The 15,902-nt window shown below is 59.1% G+C and overlaps 2 protein-coding genes across 5 annotated transcripts; both read left to right on the top strand.

Annotated features, from left to right (window-relative positions):
* Positions 1 to 1,361: 1,361 nt before the first annotated feature.
* On the top strand, positions 1,362 to 9,462 carry DAP3 (death associated protein 3; the record flags this gene model as incomplete). Its single annotated transcript, XM_050322752.1, has 10 exons — positions 1,362 to 1,503; positions 2,931 to 3,039; positions 3,459 to 3,551; positions 3,844 to 3,974; positions 4,808 to 4,888; positions 6,257 to 6,415; positions 6,826 to 6,885; positions 7,925 to 8,014; positions 9,020 to 9,137; positions 9,216 to 9,462. Coding segments are annotated over 10 exons (1,069 nt in total), but the record flags the coding sequence as incomplete, so codon positions are not given.
* Positions 9,463 to 11,636: 2,174 nt separating this feature from the next.
* MSTO1 (misato mitochondrial distribution and morphology regulator 1) lies at positions 11,637 to 15,700 on the top strand. Of its 4 annotated transcripts, none has more exons than XM_050322746.1 (14): positions 11,637 to 11,713; positions 11,793 to 11,916; positions 12,168 to 12,222; positions 12,327 to 12,381; positions 12,473 to 12,521; positions 12,750 to 12,864; positions 12,962 to 13,079; positions 13,169 to 13,303; positions 13,430 to 13,582; positions 14,259 to 14,390; positions 14,504 to 14,691; positions 14,907 to 15,005; positions 15,082 to 15,212; positions 15,384 to 15,700. In XM_050322746.1, the coding sequence occupies exons 1-14, from the start codon at positions 11,639 to 11,641 to the stop codon at positions 15,620 to 15,622; spliced, it is 1,668 nt and encodes a 555-aa protein (XP_050178703.1). In that variant the 5' UTR covers positions 11,637 to 11,638; the 3' UTR covers positions 15,623 to 15,700. The 4 variants fall into 4 exon arrangements, with proteins under 4 accessions (XP_050178703.1, XP_050178702.1, XP_050178704.1 ...); XM_050322745.1 differs by having other exon boundaries at positions 14,904 to 15,005; XM_050322747.1 differs by having other exon boundaries at positions 14,504 to 14,629; positions 14,904 to 15,005; positions 15,384 to 15,526.
* The last annotated feature ends 202 nt before the right edge of the window (positions 15,701 to 15,902 follow it).

Below are 15,902 nucleotides of genomic sequence, written 5' to 3'. Positions count from 1 at the left end.
CCCTGTGCCTGCCTTTTCACGTTGCCAGGCAACTGGCTCTGGCATCCTGGCTGGATGTGCCCCCGGGTTTGGTGGCTTTGGTGGCGGCCGCCGTCGGCTCAGCCTCACTGGGTCAGTGCAGCAGCAAACCTGGCAGCCCTGGTTTAAACCCGTTTGAAAATGGATCAAGAAGGCCCAGATGACCACGAAATTTTTCATAAGATGTGGCTTTCGTGTCCCTTTCCATTGGCAAAGCTCGGGGTGGCTGGAAGTGGGGCTGTAAATTGGAGGTGTAAATTGGGCTGCGACCCAATTTACAGGGGGAGCAGAGGGAGGGAATTTGCCTGAAGTTGTGCAGGGGATGAAGCTGAAAGTGAGAAGGGGCTCTGGAATCCACTGTTTGAGCCCAAAGGTGTCACTGCCACGAAAAACACGGTTAATCTGTGTCCAGCAAGTGCAGGAAAACTCCAGGGAATCCAGAGTGCGAAATGAGCTCTGCTGGGGAGAAGATGGGAGTCCCCCTCACTGATCTCCTCAGGTGACACTCCCTGCAGCTGGGGCACCCCTTGGAAAGCCATAAATACATATATATATACATATATATAAATATAAATATATATATATATAAAAGAGACTGACATGCCCAAGAATAAAGGGGAGGATTTTTTGACTCGAAATCCACAGAAAAGTCCAGAAAGCAGGACATGATGGAGGCTTCAAAGCTTGGCACAAAACTGCTGGAAGTCACACGAGAAGGGCTGCAGAATATATGTATATATTATATTTATATATATATATAAAATACTGTCCCAATTAGGCACAAAATCTGACGACTAGAACAAGAGGAAATGAGAAAGGGCTTTGCAGGGTGCTGCATGGCAGGAAAAGGGAATAAGGAAGGGGAAAAAAAACAAGGCATGAAATAGGTATTAAATTTTCATATTTCGGGAGCAGCACCTTCTTGCAGGGCACAGTCAGATCTGCAGGTGATCACTGGAGATAAATGCAGAAGGACTCAGTTCTGGTGCAGGAATAACCCTGATCACTGAGGTCACAGCAAGGGGCTGGAAATGATTGCCCAGGGAGGAGATTGGGAGGGTTTTTTTGAGCTTCCAACACCGGTGACCAAGTGGCACTTTGGGAGATGCTGCTGAGGCCCAGCAGCACAAGGCAGAAAACATCATTTTGTCACAAAAGGGGCTCCAGGAGGGAACTGTTGAGTTTTTTGGGGGGCACCAGAAGGATGAGGGGACTGATGGAAGGTGAGATAAATCCATAGAGTTTCCTCAGCTCAGGGAATCCCTTCATTGTTCATTGCTGGGTGGGAGCTCCTTTCTTCAGGCTCTTCCAGAGCACGTCCCAGCAGTGTCCTGACCCCACAGGCCTTTCAGGAGTGTGACAATTCCCCTTCTCCCCTCCCAGGCCAAGCACACGGAGCAGCACGAGGGTCGGCACTACAGCATCCCCCTGGAGGAGGTGAAGGCCGTGTTCCCACATGGGCTCCCCTACCGCTTCCAGCAGCAGGTACTCAGCTTTGGAGGGAGGGTCCTGTGGCTGCCCCATCCCTGCAAGGGTCCAAGGCCAGGCTGGACAGGGCTTGGAGCACCCTGGGCTCATGGGAGGGGTCCCTTCCCACGGCAGGAACGAGATGATCTTTGAGGTGCCTTCCAAACCGTTCTTTGTGGGAAGAACCAGATCCTTTGGCAACTGCAGTACCCCCCTGTTGGAATAAGAGGGGTGACCTCCTGCTAGAGGTGCAGTTATCCCTGGTCCTGACTGTTATTTCCAACACCTGAAAGAGATGAGTGGGCCCCTCCGGGAAAGAGGCTGTGGAGTTTGAGGGTTCCACCAACGTTCATTCCAGTGTTTTTCATCCCTGACTCCCCAGCACGTGATGAATTACAGCAGTGTTTGTGGTTATATTTCTGTGTCAAACAGAGCTGTCTGATAGAATTAAGAGTGCAGGGGCAACACAAAAAAACCCCCCTGGTGTCTGGATTTCTGTGGTGAGACAGATGGGGCCACGCCGGGCTCTGGGAGCTGGGAGCAGATTCCTTACCTGTGGGCATCCATTGGCTCTGGATTTGGGAGCAGATTCCTTACCTGTGGGCATCCCCTGGCTCTGGATTTGGGAGCAGATTCCTTACCTGTGGGCATCCATTGGCTCTGGATTTGGGAGCAGATTCCTTACCTGGGGGCATCCACTGGCTCTGGGAGCTGGGAGCAGATTCCTTACCTGGGGGCATCCACTGGCTCTGGGAGCTGGGAGCAGATTCCTTACCTGGGGGCATCCCCTGGCTCTGGATTTGGGAGCAGATTCCTTACCTGGGGGCATCCATTGGCTCTGGATTTGGGAGCAGATTCCTTTCCTGGGGGCATCCATTGGCTCTGGGAGCTGGGAGCAGATTCCTTACCTGTGGGCATCCATTGGCTCTGGATTTGGGAGCAGATTCCTTACCTGTGGGCATCCACTGGCTCTGGATTTGGGAACAGATTCCTTACCTGTGGGCATCCATTGGCTCTGGGAGCTGGGAGCAGATTCCTTACCTGTGGGCATCCATTGGCTCTGGATTTGGGAGCAGATTCCTTACCTGGGGGCATCCATTTGCTCTGGATTTGGGAGCAGATTCCTTACCTGGGGGCATCCACTGGCTCTGGATTTGGGAGCAGATTCCTTTCCTGTGGGCATCCACTGGCTCTGGATTCTCGGGCAGGCTGGTTGGCTGCCCCTTTAACCTGTCAGGTGATGGAGCAGCTAATCCTGGAAAGGCTTCCCAGGCACAGAAAGGACGGGAAGGTCCTCGGGAACCAGCCTGACACCCCCTGGTGCTGCCGGGCAGGGAGGGCAGAGTGGGGGTGTCCAGACCCTCCAGGCAGCCGTGGGGCAGAGCTGGGAGCAGCTGTGCTGAGCCAGCAGCATCAATCTGGTCCCACTCTGCCCCTCTGCTCAGATCCAGACCTTCAACGAGGCCCGTGTGATGGTGCGGAGACCGGCGCTCGAGCTCTTCTCCTACCTGAGGAGCACCAACTTCGCCCACCCCGCCGTCAGATACGTCATCTGTATCTTTGCTCACCCCCTGGGGGTGCGGTGCAGGTGAAATCTGAACAGTCTGGGCAGTGGGGGGGATGTTCTGGGGCGGTTCTGCCGGCCTGGGCCGTGCCCAGCGCGGCGACTCCGAGCGCCTCGGGGAGTTTGGAGAGTTTGGAGCTTGGAGAGCTTCCTTGTAGCCCGGTTTGGCTCGTGGCACGGAGCCACAGAGGGCTGTCAGCACTCCTGAGGGGAGGGGGCTGCTCAGCTCTGCTCAGCAGGGTGGGATACAGGGAGGAGGAGCTCCATCCTGTGTCTGGATGGAATGCCACCCCTGCTTTGGCAACCCCTGAACTCCCCGTATTGCCTTTTCCGGGGCAAAAAAAAAATGACAGCAAGGTGTGAGCTGAAGTGGTTTTTCAGAGGTTTTCCTTGACAGTCCCTGCTGGAGACGGTGAGAGGGGAACAGGGAAAACCATGACCCTGTGCCACGTGGTTCACTACTGCTCCAGGCAAGGCTGGCTGGTGCTGCACATCCCCGATGGTAAGGACACCACTGTCCCCTCACAGGGGAAGCTCTGGGGTGGGGCCTCAGCAAATTACCCTCATTTTCCCCTGGGAAAAGGCTTAGAAAGCACAACAACCCCCCCCAAATAACATAATAATTGCAGTTCTTTTCACCTGCTCACATGAGGTTTGAGTCAGTCCCCAGCAGGATAAGGACAAGCAATAAACCCTCCCCTCTCCCCCACCTCACCCTGTTGTTCTGACTGCAAAAAAATACCCCAAAAAAAAATAAAAAAACCCACAAACCAGCTGTTTCCTTTTCCTCCCAGCTCATCTGTGGGTGAAGAACTGCAGGGAGCTCCTGCCCTCTTCCTACAAGAAGGAGCGGCTGGATCAGCCTCTGCAGGCCTCAGCCTGGCTCAAGAACTTCAAAACCTCCAACGAGCGCTTCCTGGGAGAGGTTGGTGGAGCCTGGCAGGTTGTTTTGCTGCCCCCACTGCCCCCCGTGCTGGAACTGGGGTGGAAGAGCTGGGAATGGCTGGTGGGGGTGGATGCTCCTCCTGGATTCCTGGGATCCCCAGGGCAGTCTCACCCAACGCCCATGGGATGGACAAGGGATCAGACCCAGCCAGGAGGGGTTTAGGAAGGGCAGGTCCTGCCTGAGCACCCCAAAATCCTTTTAGGAGCAGGGGGTGCTGGTGGGTGAGGGGAAGGTGTGGGTGTGTCAGGGATTCTGCCCCGGTGAGGCCACCCCTGGAGTGCCGTGTCCAGCTCCCCTCAGCTCAGGAAGGACATGGAGGGGCTGGGGAAGGTCCAGAGAGGAGCAGCGAGGCTGGGGAAGGGTCTGGAGCACAATTCCCGTGGGGAGAGGCTGAGAGAGCTGGGGGGGATCAGCCTGGACAGGAGGAGGCTCAGGGGACTCTCCACAACCCCCTGACAGGAGGGGGGAGCTGGGGGTGGGTTGAGCTCTGCTCCCAGGAACCAGCAGCAGGACAAGAGGGTCTCCAGCTGTGCCAGGGGAGGTTTGGGTTGGATATCAGGAAGGAATTGTTTCCAGAGTGATCAGACATTGGAATGGGCTGCTCAGGGAGGGGGGTGGAGTCGTCCCTGAGGATTTTAAGGACAGTCTGGATGTGGCACTCGGTGCCACGGGCTGGGAACCACGGCGGGGTTGGAGCGAGGGCTGGGCTGGATGATCTCGGAGGGTTTTCCCAACCTGGCTGATCCTGGGATTCCATGAAAGAACCAGGAATCAGTTCCCCCCCCAGCCTCACTGCAGTTCCCTTCCCACAGATAAAAACCCAAAGGAAATACGTGTGGGGCAAACGGGAGAGCACCGAGGAGGGCAGACCTCTGGGGGAAGTGGTGGAGCAGGTGAGGAATCACCCACAGGAATCATCCTGGGGGTCCCCAGCTGGTGCCAGGAGATCCCCCTGTCTGTGTGGGAGCAGATTGCTCCGGAAAACGTGAGGGGTGGGAGTCCTGGGGATGGGGAGGTGTTCCCTATGGACCAAAAACATGGGGGGATGTGATGGATCTGTGTGTGTTCCCTGTGTGTCCTCTGTGTCCTCTGTGTCCCTGTGTCCCCTCTGTGTCCCCCCTGTCCCCTGTGTGTCCTCTGTGTCCCCTCCGTGTCCCCTCTGTGTCACCCATGTCCCCTGTGTGTCCCTTATGCCCCCTGTGTCCCCTGTGTGTCCCAGTCCCCTCTGTGTCCCCCTCTGTCCCCTGTGTGTCTTGTGTGTCACCTGTGTCCCCTGTGTGTCCCTTATGTCCCCTGTGTGTCCCCCCCGTGTCCCCTGTGTCACTCATGGCCCCTGTGTCTCCTGTCTCCTGTGTCCCCACTGTGTCTCCCTGTGTGTCCCCTGTGTGTCCCATGTCCCCCATGTGTCCCCTGTGTCTCCTGTGTGTCCCTCATGTCCCCTGTGCTCCCTGTGTCCCCTCTGTGTCCCCCCATATCCCCTGTGTGTCCCCCTGTGTCCCCCCATGTCCCTGTGTGTCCCCTCTATGGCCCCCCCTGTGTCCCTTGCATGTGCCCCTGCCCCTCCTGTGTGTCCCGCCCATGTCCCCCTGTCCCCTGCGTGTCCCCCTGCCCCTCCTGTGTGTCCCCCATGTCCCCTGTATGTCCCCCCCATCTGCCTCCTCTCTGTGTCCCCCCCATGTCCCCTTGTCCTGTTTGTCCCCCCCATCCCATCTGCTGCCTCCTTTCCCCCCGTGAGGCTCAGCCCAGCCCTCCCTCCGGATCTGTCCCGGGTCAGGCCCGCTCACCGAGCCCCATCCCCGCTGTCCCTGCTGTCCCCGCAGGGCCTGGCCCGGGTCAGGACCGCTCACCGAGCCCCATCCCCGCTGTCCCCGCTGTCCCCACAGGGCCTGGCCCGGGTCAGGACCGCTCACCGAGCCCCGTCCCCGCTGTCCCCGCTGTCCCCGCAGGGCCTGGCCCGGGTCAGGCCCGCTCACCGAGCCCCATCCCCGCTGTCCCCGCTGTCCCTGCAGGGCCTGGCCCGGGTCAGGACCATTCACTGAGCCCCATCCCCGCTGTCCCCGCTGTCCCCACAGGGCCTGGCCCGGGTCAGGCCCGCTCACCGAGCCCCATCCCCGCTGTCCCCACAGGGCCTGGCCCGGGTCAGGCCTGCTCACCGAGCCCCATCCCCGCTGTCCCCGCTGTCCCTGCAGGGCCTGGCCTGGGTCAGGACCGCTCACCGAGCCCCATCCCCGCTGTCCCCGCTGTCCCCGCTGTCCCCGCAGGGCCTGGCCCGGGTCAGGACCGCCAGCGATGCCGTGGGGGTGGTGCTGAGGGAGCTGAAGCAGCAGAGCCCCCGCGGCTCCTTCCGCCTGCTCGTGGCCGTGGACGGGGTCAACGCGCTCTGGGGCCGCACCACGCTCAGGAAGGAGGACAAGAGCCCTGTGAGGATGAGTTTGGGGTCTCTCTCCTGTCTCCCTCCTTCCCTGCTGCTTGGGGACAGGAGCTGGGTTGGGGTTTTGTTCGGCTTCAGGTCATTGGTGACCCCTGGGAGATGCTCCTGGCCCTGGGAGGGACCTGCCAGGCTGTGTTTTTAGGGAAGGAGGGACCCCCCCCAAAAAGGGGGAGAGCTGGTGGGTGTTGTCAGAGCCAACCAAAGGCCTGGGGGTTTCCCCTGTGGGGTCAGAGCTGTGGGGCCAAGGGGAAAAAAACCCGCCTGAAGGACACAGATGACCCTCCCAGGCCAACTGGAGGGAGGGGAGGGGGATTCCTGTGTCAGGCAGAAGCTGCTGGCAAAAAAAAAACCAAACCAAACCAAAAAAACCCCAAAGCTGAGGCATCAAACCTTCCCCAGGTTTCTCCAGAGGAGCTGACCCTTGTGCACAACCTGAGGAAGATGGTGATGAACGACTGGGTGAGTTCCAGGGCATGTCACTCTCAGCAATTAAAGCCACCCCCAAAGGTCCTGCAGCCCCCTTGGTGTCCCCACCAGTGCTGGGGTCTCACCAGTGCTTCTGGCAGCACCCAGAGAGAAGGAGAACACCTCAAATCCACAGCACTTCCCGATTCCTGTGACAGATCCCAGTGCAGGACCCCGAGCTGGAGGTGTCTGATGACATTTAGGACATTTGGGGTTATGGTTTTTTTAACTGATTGGAAGTTTCTCTGAAGGTCACCTCCTCCTCCTGCTCTTTCAGTCCCCTGGGTGCTCAGAGCTCCAACGGTTGGGCTTCAGATTTAAAGGCCCTTTTGAAAGCATTTTCTCTTGTTTTTGCATAGAAAAACATCTGCAGGTAAGAAATGTTCACGTGGCAGCCCTGGGAGCACAAGCTGTTCATTCCCTGTGCTCCCATGGGCCTGGAGCAGCAGAGTTAACGTGGTCTGGAGCATTATTAGTCCACTTTAATGGAATTTTGGAACTGATGTAAGATCAGAGAATCCCAGAATCCCAGACTGGTTTGGGCTGGAAGGGACCTTAAAGCTCATCCAGTGCCACCCCTCTGCCATGGGCAGGGACACCTTCCACCAGCTCAAGTTGCTCCAAGCCCTGTCCAACCTGGCCTTGGACACTTCCAGGGATCCAGGAGCAGCCACAGCTTCTCTGCCCAGCCTGTGCCAGGGCCTGCCCACCCTCCCAGACAGCAATTCCTTCCCAACATCCCCCTTAGTCAGTGAGAAGCCATTCCCTGTGTCCTGTCCCTCCATCCCTTGTCCCAAATCCAGCTCTCCTGGAGCCCCTTTAGGCCCTGCAAGAGGCTCTCAGGTCTCCCTGGAGCTTTCCCTTCTCCAGGTGAACCCCCCCAGAGCAGGGGGGCTCCCTCATGAACCTCCATGGCCCGCTCTGGACTTGCTCCAGCGGCTCCACCTCCCGAGAAGGTGGTGCCTGGTGGGTTGATTGTGAACCCAGTGCCGTGTTTGCAGCTCTCAGGGTTTGTTCCTCGCCTGCCTTTCAGAGTGGAGGTGCCGTTGTGACCACCCTCAGCCAGACCGGCTCGCTCTTCAAACCCAGCTCTGCTTACCTGCCCCAGGAGCTGCTGGGCAAGGTGAGCCAGGGGGGGCCTCCTTCGGCCTTGTTTTTACTTTATCTTTTCTTTATCTTTCACCTGGGGGAACGAAACTCCTGGTTGGGAGTCCCAGGTTCTGTTCAGGGGGACAAAACGTGTGGAGGGGCAGCTCCGACCTCTGCTCTGTGTGAGCAGGGACAGCACCCAGGGAAGGGCTGGAGCTGTGTCAGGGCAGGGTCAGCTTGGATCTCAGGAAAATCCTTCCCCCAGAGGGTGGTTGGGCACTGAACAGGCTCCCCAGGGCAGTGGGCACGGCCCCAAGGCTGCCAGAGCTCCAGGAGGGTTTGGACAATGCCCTGAGGGACAGGGGGGGATTGTTGGGATGTCCTGGACTGGATGATCCCTGTGGTTCCCTTCCCTCAGGGTGTTCCATGACTGAGCTCTGGGAAAGGTTCACATCGACTACAAACAACTGCTGGATGTGTTTCCTTCTCTCTCCTCCATCTTTCAGCTGAACTTGTAAAAATAAATATTCTGGAAGTGGCACAGAGTCAGGAGAAAGCTTGAAGTGCTCAACAGCCCTCTTTGTTCGAAAGTGGATTTTCACAAATGGGAAAAAAACCATCCCTTTATTTCTCCTAGTGAATGAATTGTGTTAAACCAGAACAAGGAGGAGAACTCCTGATGGGTGTTATCAAGCAACTCAGATCCAGCTGCAGAAGTGACTGCAAGGCTGCTCCTCCCCTGTGTTTACAGAACCAGTGTCACAGCTGCCCTGCAGGATTGTAGCAACCCCTTTTTTCCCTTATTTCTTATTATATTTCAAAGAGAAACATTAAATTAAGGCCTGTTTTCCCACTCCTCAGCAAAGCTGCAGAACAAGAGGCTGCAGCAAAGTTCCTCCTCAAAGCTTCACCTTTGCACTGGGTTAACAACTTGCCCCGTGGAGAGGCAGAATCGCCCCCCTCTTTATAAAACACTGCATTTTTTTACAGGCTGTGTGGGTTTTTTTGCTGTTACTCACCCAGCTTTCCCCCCTTCTAGGAGGGCTTTGACGCCCTGGACCCCTTCGTGCCCATCCTGGTGCCCAACTACAGCCCCCGGGAGTTCGAGAGCTGCTACGGGTACTACCTGGAGCGCAAGTGGCTGCAGCACGAGAAAGGTCGGTGCCCCCCGGGGCTCTGCCCGCATCTTTCTCAATCTCCCTCTCAATCTCCCTCTCTCTCTCTCTCTCTCCCAGCTCGCACGGAGGACGGGAAGGCGGAGCTGCAGTTCCTGAGCGGCTCCAACCCTCGGCAGCTGGACCGGCTGGCGGGGCCCCTGTAGGGCAGGAAAGGAAATCCGGGCTGTTCGACCCTCTCCTTGCCCCCCCAAAACCCGCCCATCCCCTCCTGCTCCGCGGGTCAAATCTCCCCTCCCGTTGGTTACCGCAAAAATTTGATATTAAACAAGAGGATTTTACATCTTCCGTGTCCTGTGGCACCGAATTGGAGCGTCTGACCCCCTGACTGAAATATTTGTTACCACGTTGAGTGTACAGAGAGGCCTTCCAGGCAAACCAAGGGCGGGGGGAATGAAGCCCACACGTGGAATGAATAAATCAGCCTGCCCAGGCGTTCTGGGGGAGGCGTTTTTGCCGATCCCCGAAAGTTTACCCCGAAAGGAGCAGCTGCGATTTTCATTTCCTCAGCGGGTTGTTGTTTCCAGCTTTGTTCCCAGCCCCGGGAGCGCGCAGGGAATGGCACGGGGAGTTCCGAATCACCGGTGGTTGTTGGCAGCCAGGGGGGCACATCGGGCGGTTGTTCTCCCTCCCGGTGTCCCTTCCCAGGAATTCCTATTAACCGATGGTTGTTCGCAGCCAGGGGGGCACATCAGGCGGTTTTTTCCCCTCCCGGTGTCCCCTCCCAGGGAATTCCGAATCACCGATGATTGTTCGCAGTCGGGCGGTTGTTTCTCCTGCCGGTGTCCCCTCGCAGGGATGTCCCGGGGGAATTCCGAATCACCGATGGTTGCTCGCAGCCAGGGGGCACATCTGGCTGTTGTTTCCCCGCCGGTGTCCCCTCTCAGGGAATTCCGAATCACCGATGGTTGTTGGCAGCCAGGGGGGCACATCTGGCTGTTGTTTCCCCGCCGGGTGTCCCCTCTCAAGAATTCCGAATCACCGATGGTTGCCGGCAGACAGGGGGGCACATCTGGCGGTTGTTTCCCCTCCCGGTGTCCCCTCCCAAGAATTCCGAATCACCGATGGTTGCCGGCAGCCAGGGGGGCACATCTGGCTGCCGTTTCCCCTCCCGGTGTCCCCTCCCAAGAATTCCGAATCACCGATGGTTGTCCGCAGCTAGGGGGGCACATCTGGCTGCCGTTTCCCCTCCCGGTGTCCCCTCCAAAGAATTCCGATTAACCGATGGTTGTTCGCAGCCAGGGGCAACTGGCTGTTGGTCCCTGACCGGGGTCACCTCTCGAGCAGAATTGAATCCCCGATGGTGCTCCCCGCAGACAGGGGGTTCACGTACATCTGCCGCCGGCTTCCTCCCGCGCCCCGCCAGGGGTCCCAATCTGCCCATGTCGTCCGCGCCAGCAGCACGATCGTCGCCAGTTCTCCTCCCGTCCTCCAAAGAACTCCAGATCACCGATGGTTGCCGCGGCAGACAGGGGGCACATCTGGCTGCCGTTTTCCCTCCAGTGTCCCCTCCAAAGATTCCGAATCACCGATGGTTGTCCGCAGCTAAGGGGGCACATCTGGCTGCCGCTTCCCCTCGGTGTCCTCCAAGAATTCCGAATCACCGATGGTTGTTCGCAGCCAGAGGGCACATCGGCCGTTTCCCCTCCGTGTCCCTCAAAGGTGAATCACCGATGGTGTCTCGCAGCCAGAGGCTGTCGGGCGGTTGTTTCCCCTCGGTGTCCCTCCCAAAATTCCCGATTAACCGATGGTTGTTCGCAGCCAGGGGGGCACATCGGGCAGTTGTTTCCCCACCTGTGTCCCCTCCCAAGAATTCCGAATCACCGATGGTTGTTGGTAGCCAGGGGGGCACATCGGGCGGTTGTTTCCCCTCCCGGTGTCCCCTCCCAAGAATTCCGAATCACCGATGGTTGTTCGCAGTTGGTTGCTCGCAGCCAGGGGGCACATCTGCTGCCGTTTCCTGCCGTGTCCCCTCCAGGAATTCCGAATCGCCGATGGTTGTTCGCAGCCAGGGCACATCGGGCTGTCCCCCGGGGTCCCCCCAAGAATTCCGAATCGCCGATGGTTGCCGGCAGCCAGGGGGGCACATCTGGCTGCCGTTTCCCCTCCCGGTGTCCCCTCCCAAGAATTCCGAATCACCGATGGTTGCCGGCGGCCAGGGGCGCATCTGGCTGCCGCTCCCCCGGTGTCCCCTCCAAGAATTCCGAATCACCGACGGTTGCCGCAGCTAGGGGCACATCTGGCTGCGCTTCCCGGTGTCCCCTCCCAAGAATTCCGAATCACCGATGGTTGTCCGCAGCTAGGGGGCACATCTGGCTGCCGTTTCCCCTCCCGGTGTCCCCTCCCAAGAATTCCGATTAACCGATGGTTGCCGGCAGCCAGGGGGGCACATCTGGCTGCCGTTTCCCCTCCCGGTGTCCCCTCCCCGTCCGGGGCGGTGCTGGGTGACGCTCCCGGTGCGCGCCGTCGCTCGGCCGGTGGCGATGCCGGGGGAGGCGGTGACGCTGCAGCTCGGGCACTACTCGGGCTGTGTGGGCGCGCACTGGTGGGGGCTGCAGGTACCGGGAGGGGTCCCACAGGGGGGTGGGCTCTCCGGGTCTTTCCCTGACCCGTTCCCCCCGGTTTTTCCCCCCTTAGGCCGCCTCGCTGCGCGGCCCCGCCGAGCCCGCCGAGCTCTGCGCGGCCGCGCTGCTCCGGCCCGGGCGGGGGCCCGGCGGCACCGAGACCCCCTCGCCGCGGCTGGTGGCGCTGGAGCTGAAAGGTACCGGGGGTGGGCGGGGGTCTGGCAGCCCCTCCGTGCCCCGGGCATCATCACCGTGCCCGGGCATCACCACCGTGCCCGGGCATCATCACCGTGCCCGGGCATCACCACCGTGCCCGGGCATCACCACCGTGCCCGGGCATCACCACCGTGCCCCGGGCATCATCACCGTGCCCGGGCATCACCACCGTGCCCGGGCATCATCACTGTGCTCGGGGCATCACCACCGTGCCCGCGTTCTCTTCTTGCAGGCGGCGTGGGCGCTCTGAGACCCGGCGGGGCGAGCGCGGAGGCTCCGGTGCCCTGGTGAGTGCGGGGCGGGGGTGATGATGCTGGGCTGATGATGCGGGGCTGATGATGCTGGGCTGATGATGCGGAGCCACCGGAGCTGCCGCCGCTTTGTGCTGCAGGGACGGGGCCGTGGCCGATTACCGGGACGCGCCGCGGGACAGCGGGAACCGCACGGTGAGAGCGGGTCCCGCATCGCTCCCTGCCCCGCGGAGGGACGAGGGCCATCGTCCCGTAACCGCCCGTGCCGGGGTTTTTATTCCCGCAGGGAGACGCTGCCCGTGACGGGAAGGGGGGTCCCGGCGCTGCCGTGCCAGGTGGGTGCCCGGGGGGGTGAGTTTGGGGTCCCAGAGGGTCCCCTGTGCCAGGGGGCTGCTGTGGGACGATGTGACAGTGACAGGGAGAAGGGAAGCAGTGGGATGAGACGGCTGTGCCTGCACACAGATGGGTCAGGGCGCAGCAACAAAAACTCCACAAAACCCGATTTCTCTCTCAAGGAGAGAGAAAGAGCTCAGAGCTGAAAGGGCCTTTGCTCTTCCCCTCAGGAGCAGCTCCCTCAGGGTCGCAGGACCCCCCCTCGGTGAGGCTCTGGTCCGATTACCTCAGCGTGCCCCTGCACCCCAGGAGCCTCCACGTGATCCGGCAGTACCTGCACGATGGGTACGGAGCAGGAGCCCAGCTGTGCCTTCCAGGAGGAGTTCAGAGGGCTCGGAATAAGCTCTTTTCCCTCCCACACACACACTTTATTTCCCCACAGGGACTGTGGGTGTCTGGAAGCCTTTGCACAAGGGGAAAGCCTCCTGCAGGATCCCGCCTGCCTCGAGGAGCTGGAGGATCGGCTGCACTTCTTCGTGGAGGAGTGTGATTACCTGCAGGTTCACAGCCCAGGCCTCCCTGTGCCTTCCAGAAGCCTCTTGCCCGAGGTGAGGTGGTGTCTGAGGTGCTGCCCCTCGTTCCCACACAGGGGTTCCAAGTGCTCTGCGACCTCCACAGCGGCTTCTCCGGGGTGGGTGCCAAGGTGACAGAGCTGCTGCACGACGAGTACTCGGGGAAGGGGATCCTGTCCTGGGGCCTCACTCCAGCCACCAGTGACCTGGCAGTGAGTAAACAACAAACAGCACCGGGGAGAAGCAAGCCCAGCTGCTGCTGCCATGCCCAGCCCGGGGCTCGTCTGCACCTTTGGGATTCCAAAGGTTGGATTGGTTTTTTGTTTTTCTCCCCCCAGGATCCTCAGAGCAGTTTCTACAGGCTGCTGAACACCGCCCTTGGCATCGTCCACCTCTCCCAGCACAGCTCTCTCTTCTGCCCTCTGTCCCTCAGCGGGAGTTTGGGGATCAGGCCACAGCCTCCTGTTACATTCCCATACATAAAATACGATGTAAGTCCCGCTCTTGCAGCTCCACCCTCCCCAGAGTGTTTCCTGCAGCCCTGTGGTTTCAGTGGTGCCTTTTCAAGATGCTGTTGATGCTCAGCAGAGACTCTTTTCCTGCCTTTTCACTGGGACTTGGCTTCCAGCTTTTCATTTCCATAGCTTTTGAAAACATTACCGTGCTTCCTTGGCTTGCTGTGCTTTGTCAGGGTGCTGGCACTGAAAAAAAGGCTTTACTGCATCATTCTCCATGCCTGGAGTAACTCCAGGAGTCACTGGAGCCCCAAGAAGCTGCTGACAAGAAAACTGGCACCAGAGTAGGTGCTAGGAAAGAGCTGACCTGGAATTGCTGCTAAAACACTGGCTGCTTTTCCCAAACCTGGAATAATTCTTACACACTGGCTGCTTATCCCAAACCTGGAATAATTCTTACACACTGGCTGCTTATCCCAAACCTGGAACAACTGCTACACTAACTCCTTATCCCAAACCTGGAACAACTGCTACACTAACTCCTTATCCCAAACCTGGAACAACTGTTCCACACTGACTCCTTATCCCGACCCCGAAATAACCATTAAACACCTTTTTAAGGGCACAATTAATTTAAATACACAGAACTGGGTTAAGGTACTGGTGACTGTGACCTGTCCTGTGACTGTCCCTCCTTTTTTCTGCTCCCCAGGCATCCCTGAACTACCACAGCAGTGCGATTTTGGCAGCTGCCCTCGACACCCTCACGGTTCCCTACCGGCTCTGGTCCTCGCAGGGCTCCATGGTGCACTTTGCTGACTCCCTCACCTTCTCTGGGAGGAAGGTGAGGACACCAAGAAGAGCCACCCCGTGCTCCCTCCAGCTCTGCAGAGGGCAGGGAACGCTGCTCTGCACTCGCAGGGGGGTGTTCCAGGCTGTTTGTCACCCCTGCTCCAGGTGGTGGCTGCGTGGGCGTCTCTCCCCTTCCCCGCCTCTCCCGGCTCCTCGCTCCCAGATATTCTGAGTGCCCACCGGCAGGACGTGCCCTGGAAGCTCCTCCTGTCCTCCTGGAGGGAGCAAAAGGTCAGCTGCTGTTTTGCTCAGTCTGTTGTGCTCCGAGGAGTTGGCAGAGAAAGGCCCAGCAGGTAAATCGGCGTCTGAACCGCGCTCGTGCCCTGGCAGCTCCGGCTCTCCCGGCCGTGATTCCTGCCAGGAGTCACCCCCAAACCCCCTCCCTCTGGGAGAGGAGCAGTCCAGTGACTGAGGCAGTTTGATTTTAGAGCAAAGCAGCTCCAAAGCAGCTGAGTCAGGCTGGGGGTTTGCAGCCTGGAAAGCCCCGATTTGGTTTCCTTCGCAGCAGCTCCCCGGGACGGCAGCCCCGGATGCCCCTGCAGGGCTGGGAGAGCCCCCAGGAGATGCTCCAGCACTACCTCCACTCCCACTTCCCGGGCTCCTTCAGGTGGGTGCAGGTTGCTTTACACCAGGGAGCAGTTTTGAGGGAGTTCTGGTGTAACTTTATTCACCTCTTCCCACAGCACAGCCCACGTGCTCCAGCAGCCCTGCAGCACCACACCCCCCTTCCCCCAGTTCTTCTCCCCTCTCCTGACCAGACAAGGCTTCCTCCAGGACAAAGCTCTGGGTCACTCCTCGGCAGGGCCTGACAGAGGTAAAAAAACCCCACTAAAACAACAACAAACCAACCCCCCCCTGCTCTGGGGGGTTTGCAGGGCACGAGTTACGAGCTCTTTACGCCGATGCGACGCCTGGTGAGGTAGAACGGGGCCAGGCCCCGGATTGTGATGGAAATTCAACGCCAGCTGTCGGTCTGATTCCACAGGTGTGCAGAGCATCCCCGTGCTGGCAGCCCTGCAGGCCTCCCCTGTCCTGCACGAGCTGCTCTCGGGGCTGTGGCGGGACCTGCGGGCGCGGAACGTGCGGCGCTGGAGCAGCTTCTTCACGGCCGGGGTGGAACAGGACGACTTCCAGCAGGCCCTGGAGGAGCTGAAGACTCTGGCCCAGTGCTACGAAACGGGGTTTGGAGGGGATGGCTCCGAGGATGAGGCGGATTCGGACTGACCCACCTTTATTCCCGGGGATGGAGGGAGTTGGGAGCGTCTTTAAGATCACTTTTGGAATAAAGGGAATGGCTTTGGAGACGCTCCAGCTGCTGCTTCCTTCTCATTTTTCACCAAAACCCTCTTACAGAGGCTGGCTTAAATTCTCCACAGCTGTGAAAAAAGCTGCTTTTGGGGGGCTGTTTCTGTTTTGTTTGTGTTTTTTTTTATAACTGTGCCAAGTGGATTTGCTCTGCCCCATCCAAATGAACCCCCCCAATAAATACAGAGCTCAGACTGGA

This window comes from Myiozetetes cayanensis, unplaced genomic scaffold (genome assembly GCF_022539395.1).
Source record: "Myiozetetes cayanensis isolate MyiCay16 unplaced genomic scaffold, myiCay2020 scf283, whole genome shotgun sequence".
In the NCBI taxonomy this organism is placed as follows: Eukaryota; Metazoa; Chordata; class Aves; order Passeriformes; family Tyrannidae; genus Myiozetetes; species Myiozetetes cayanensis.
This window is presented reverse-complemented; position numbering and strand designations above follow the sequence as displayed.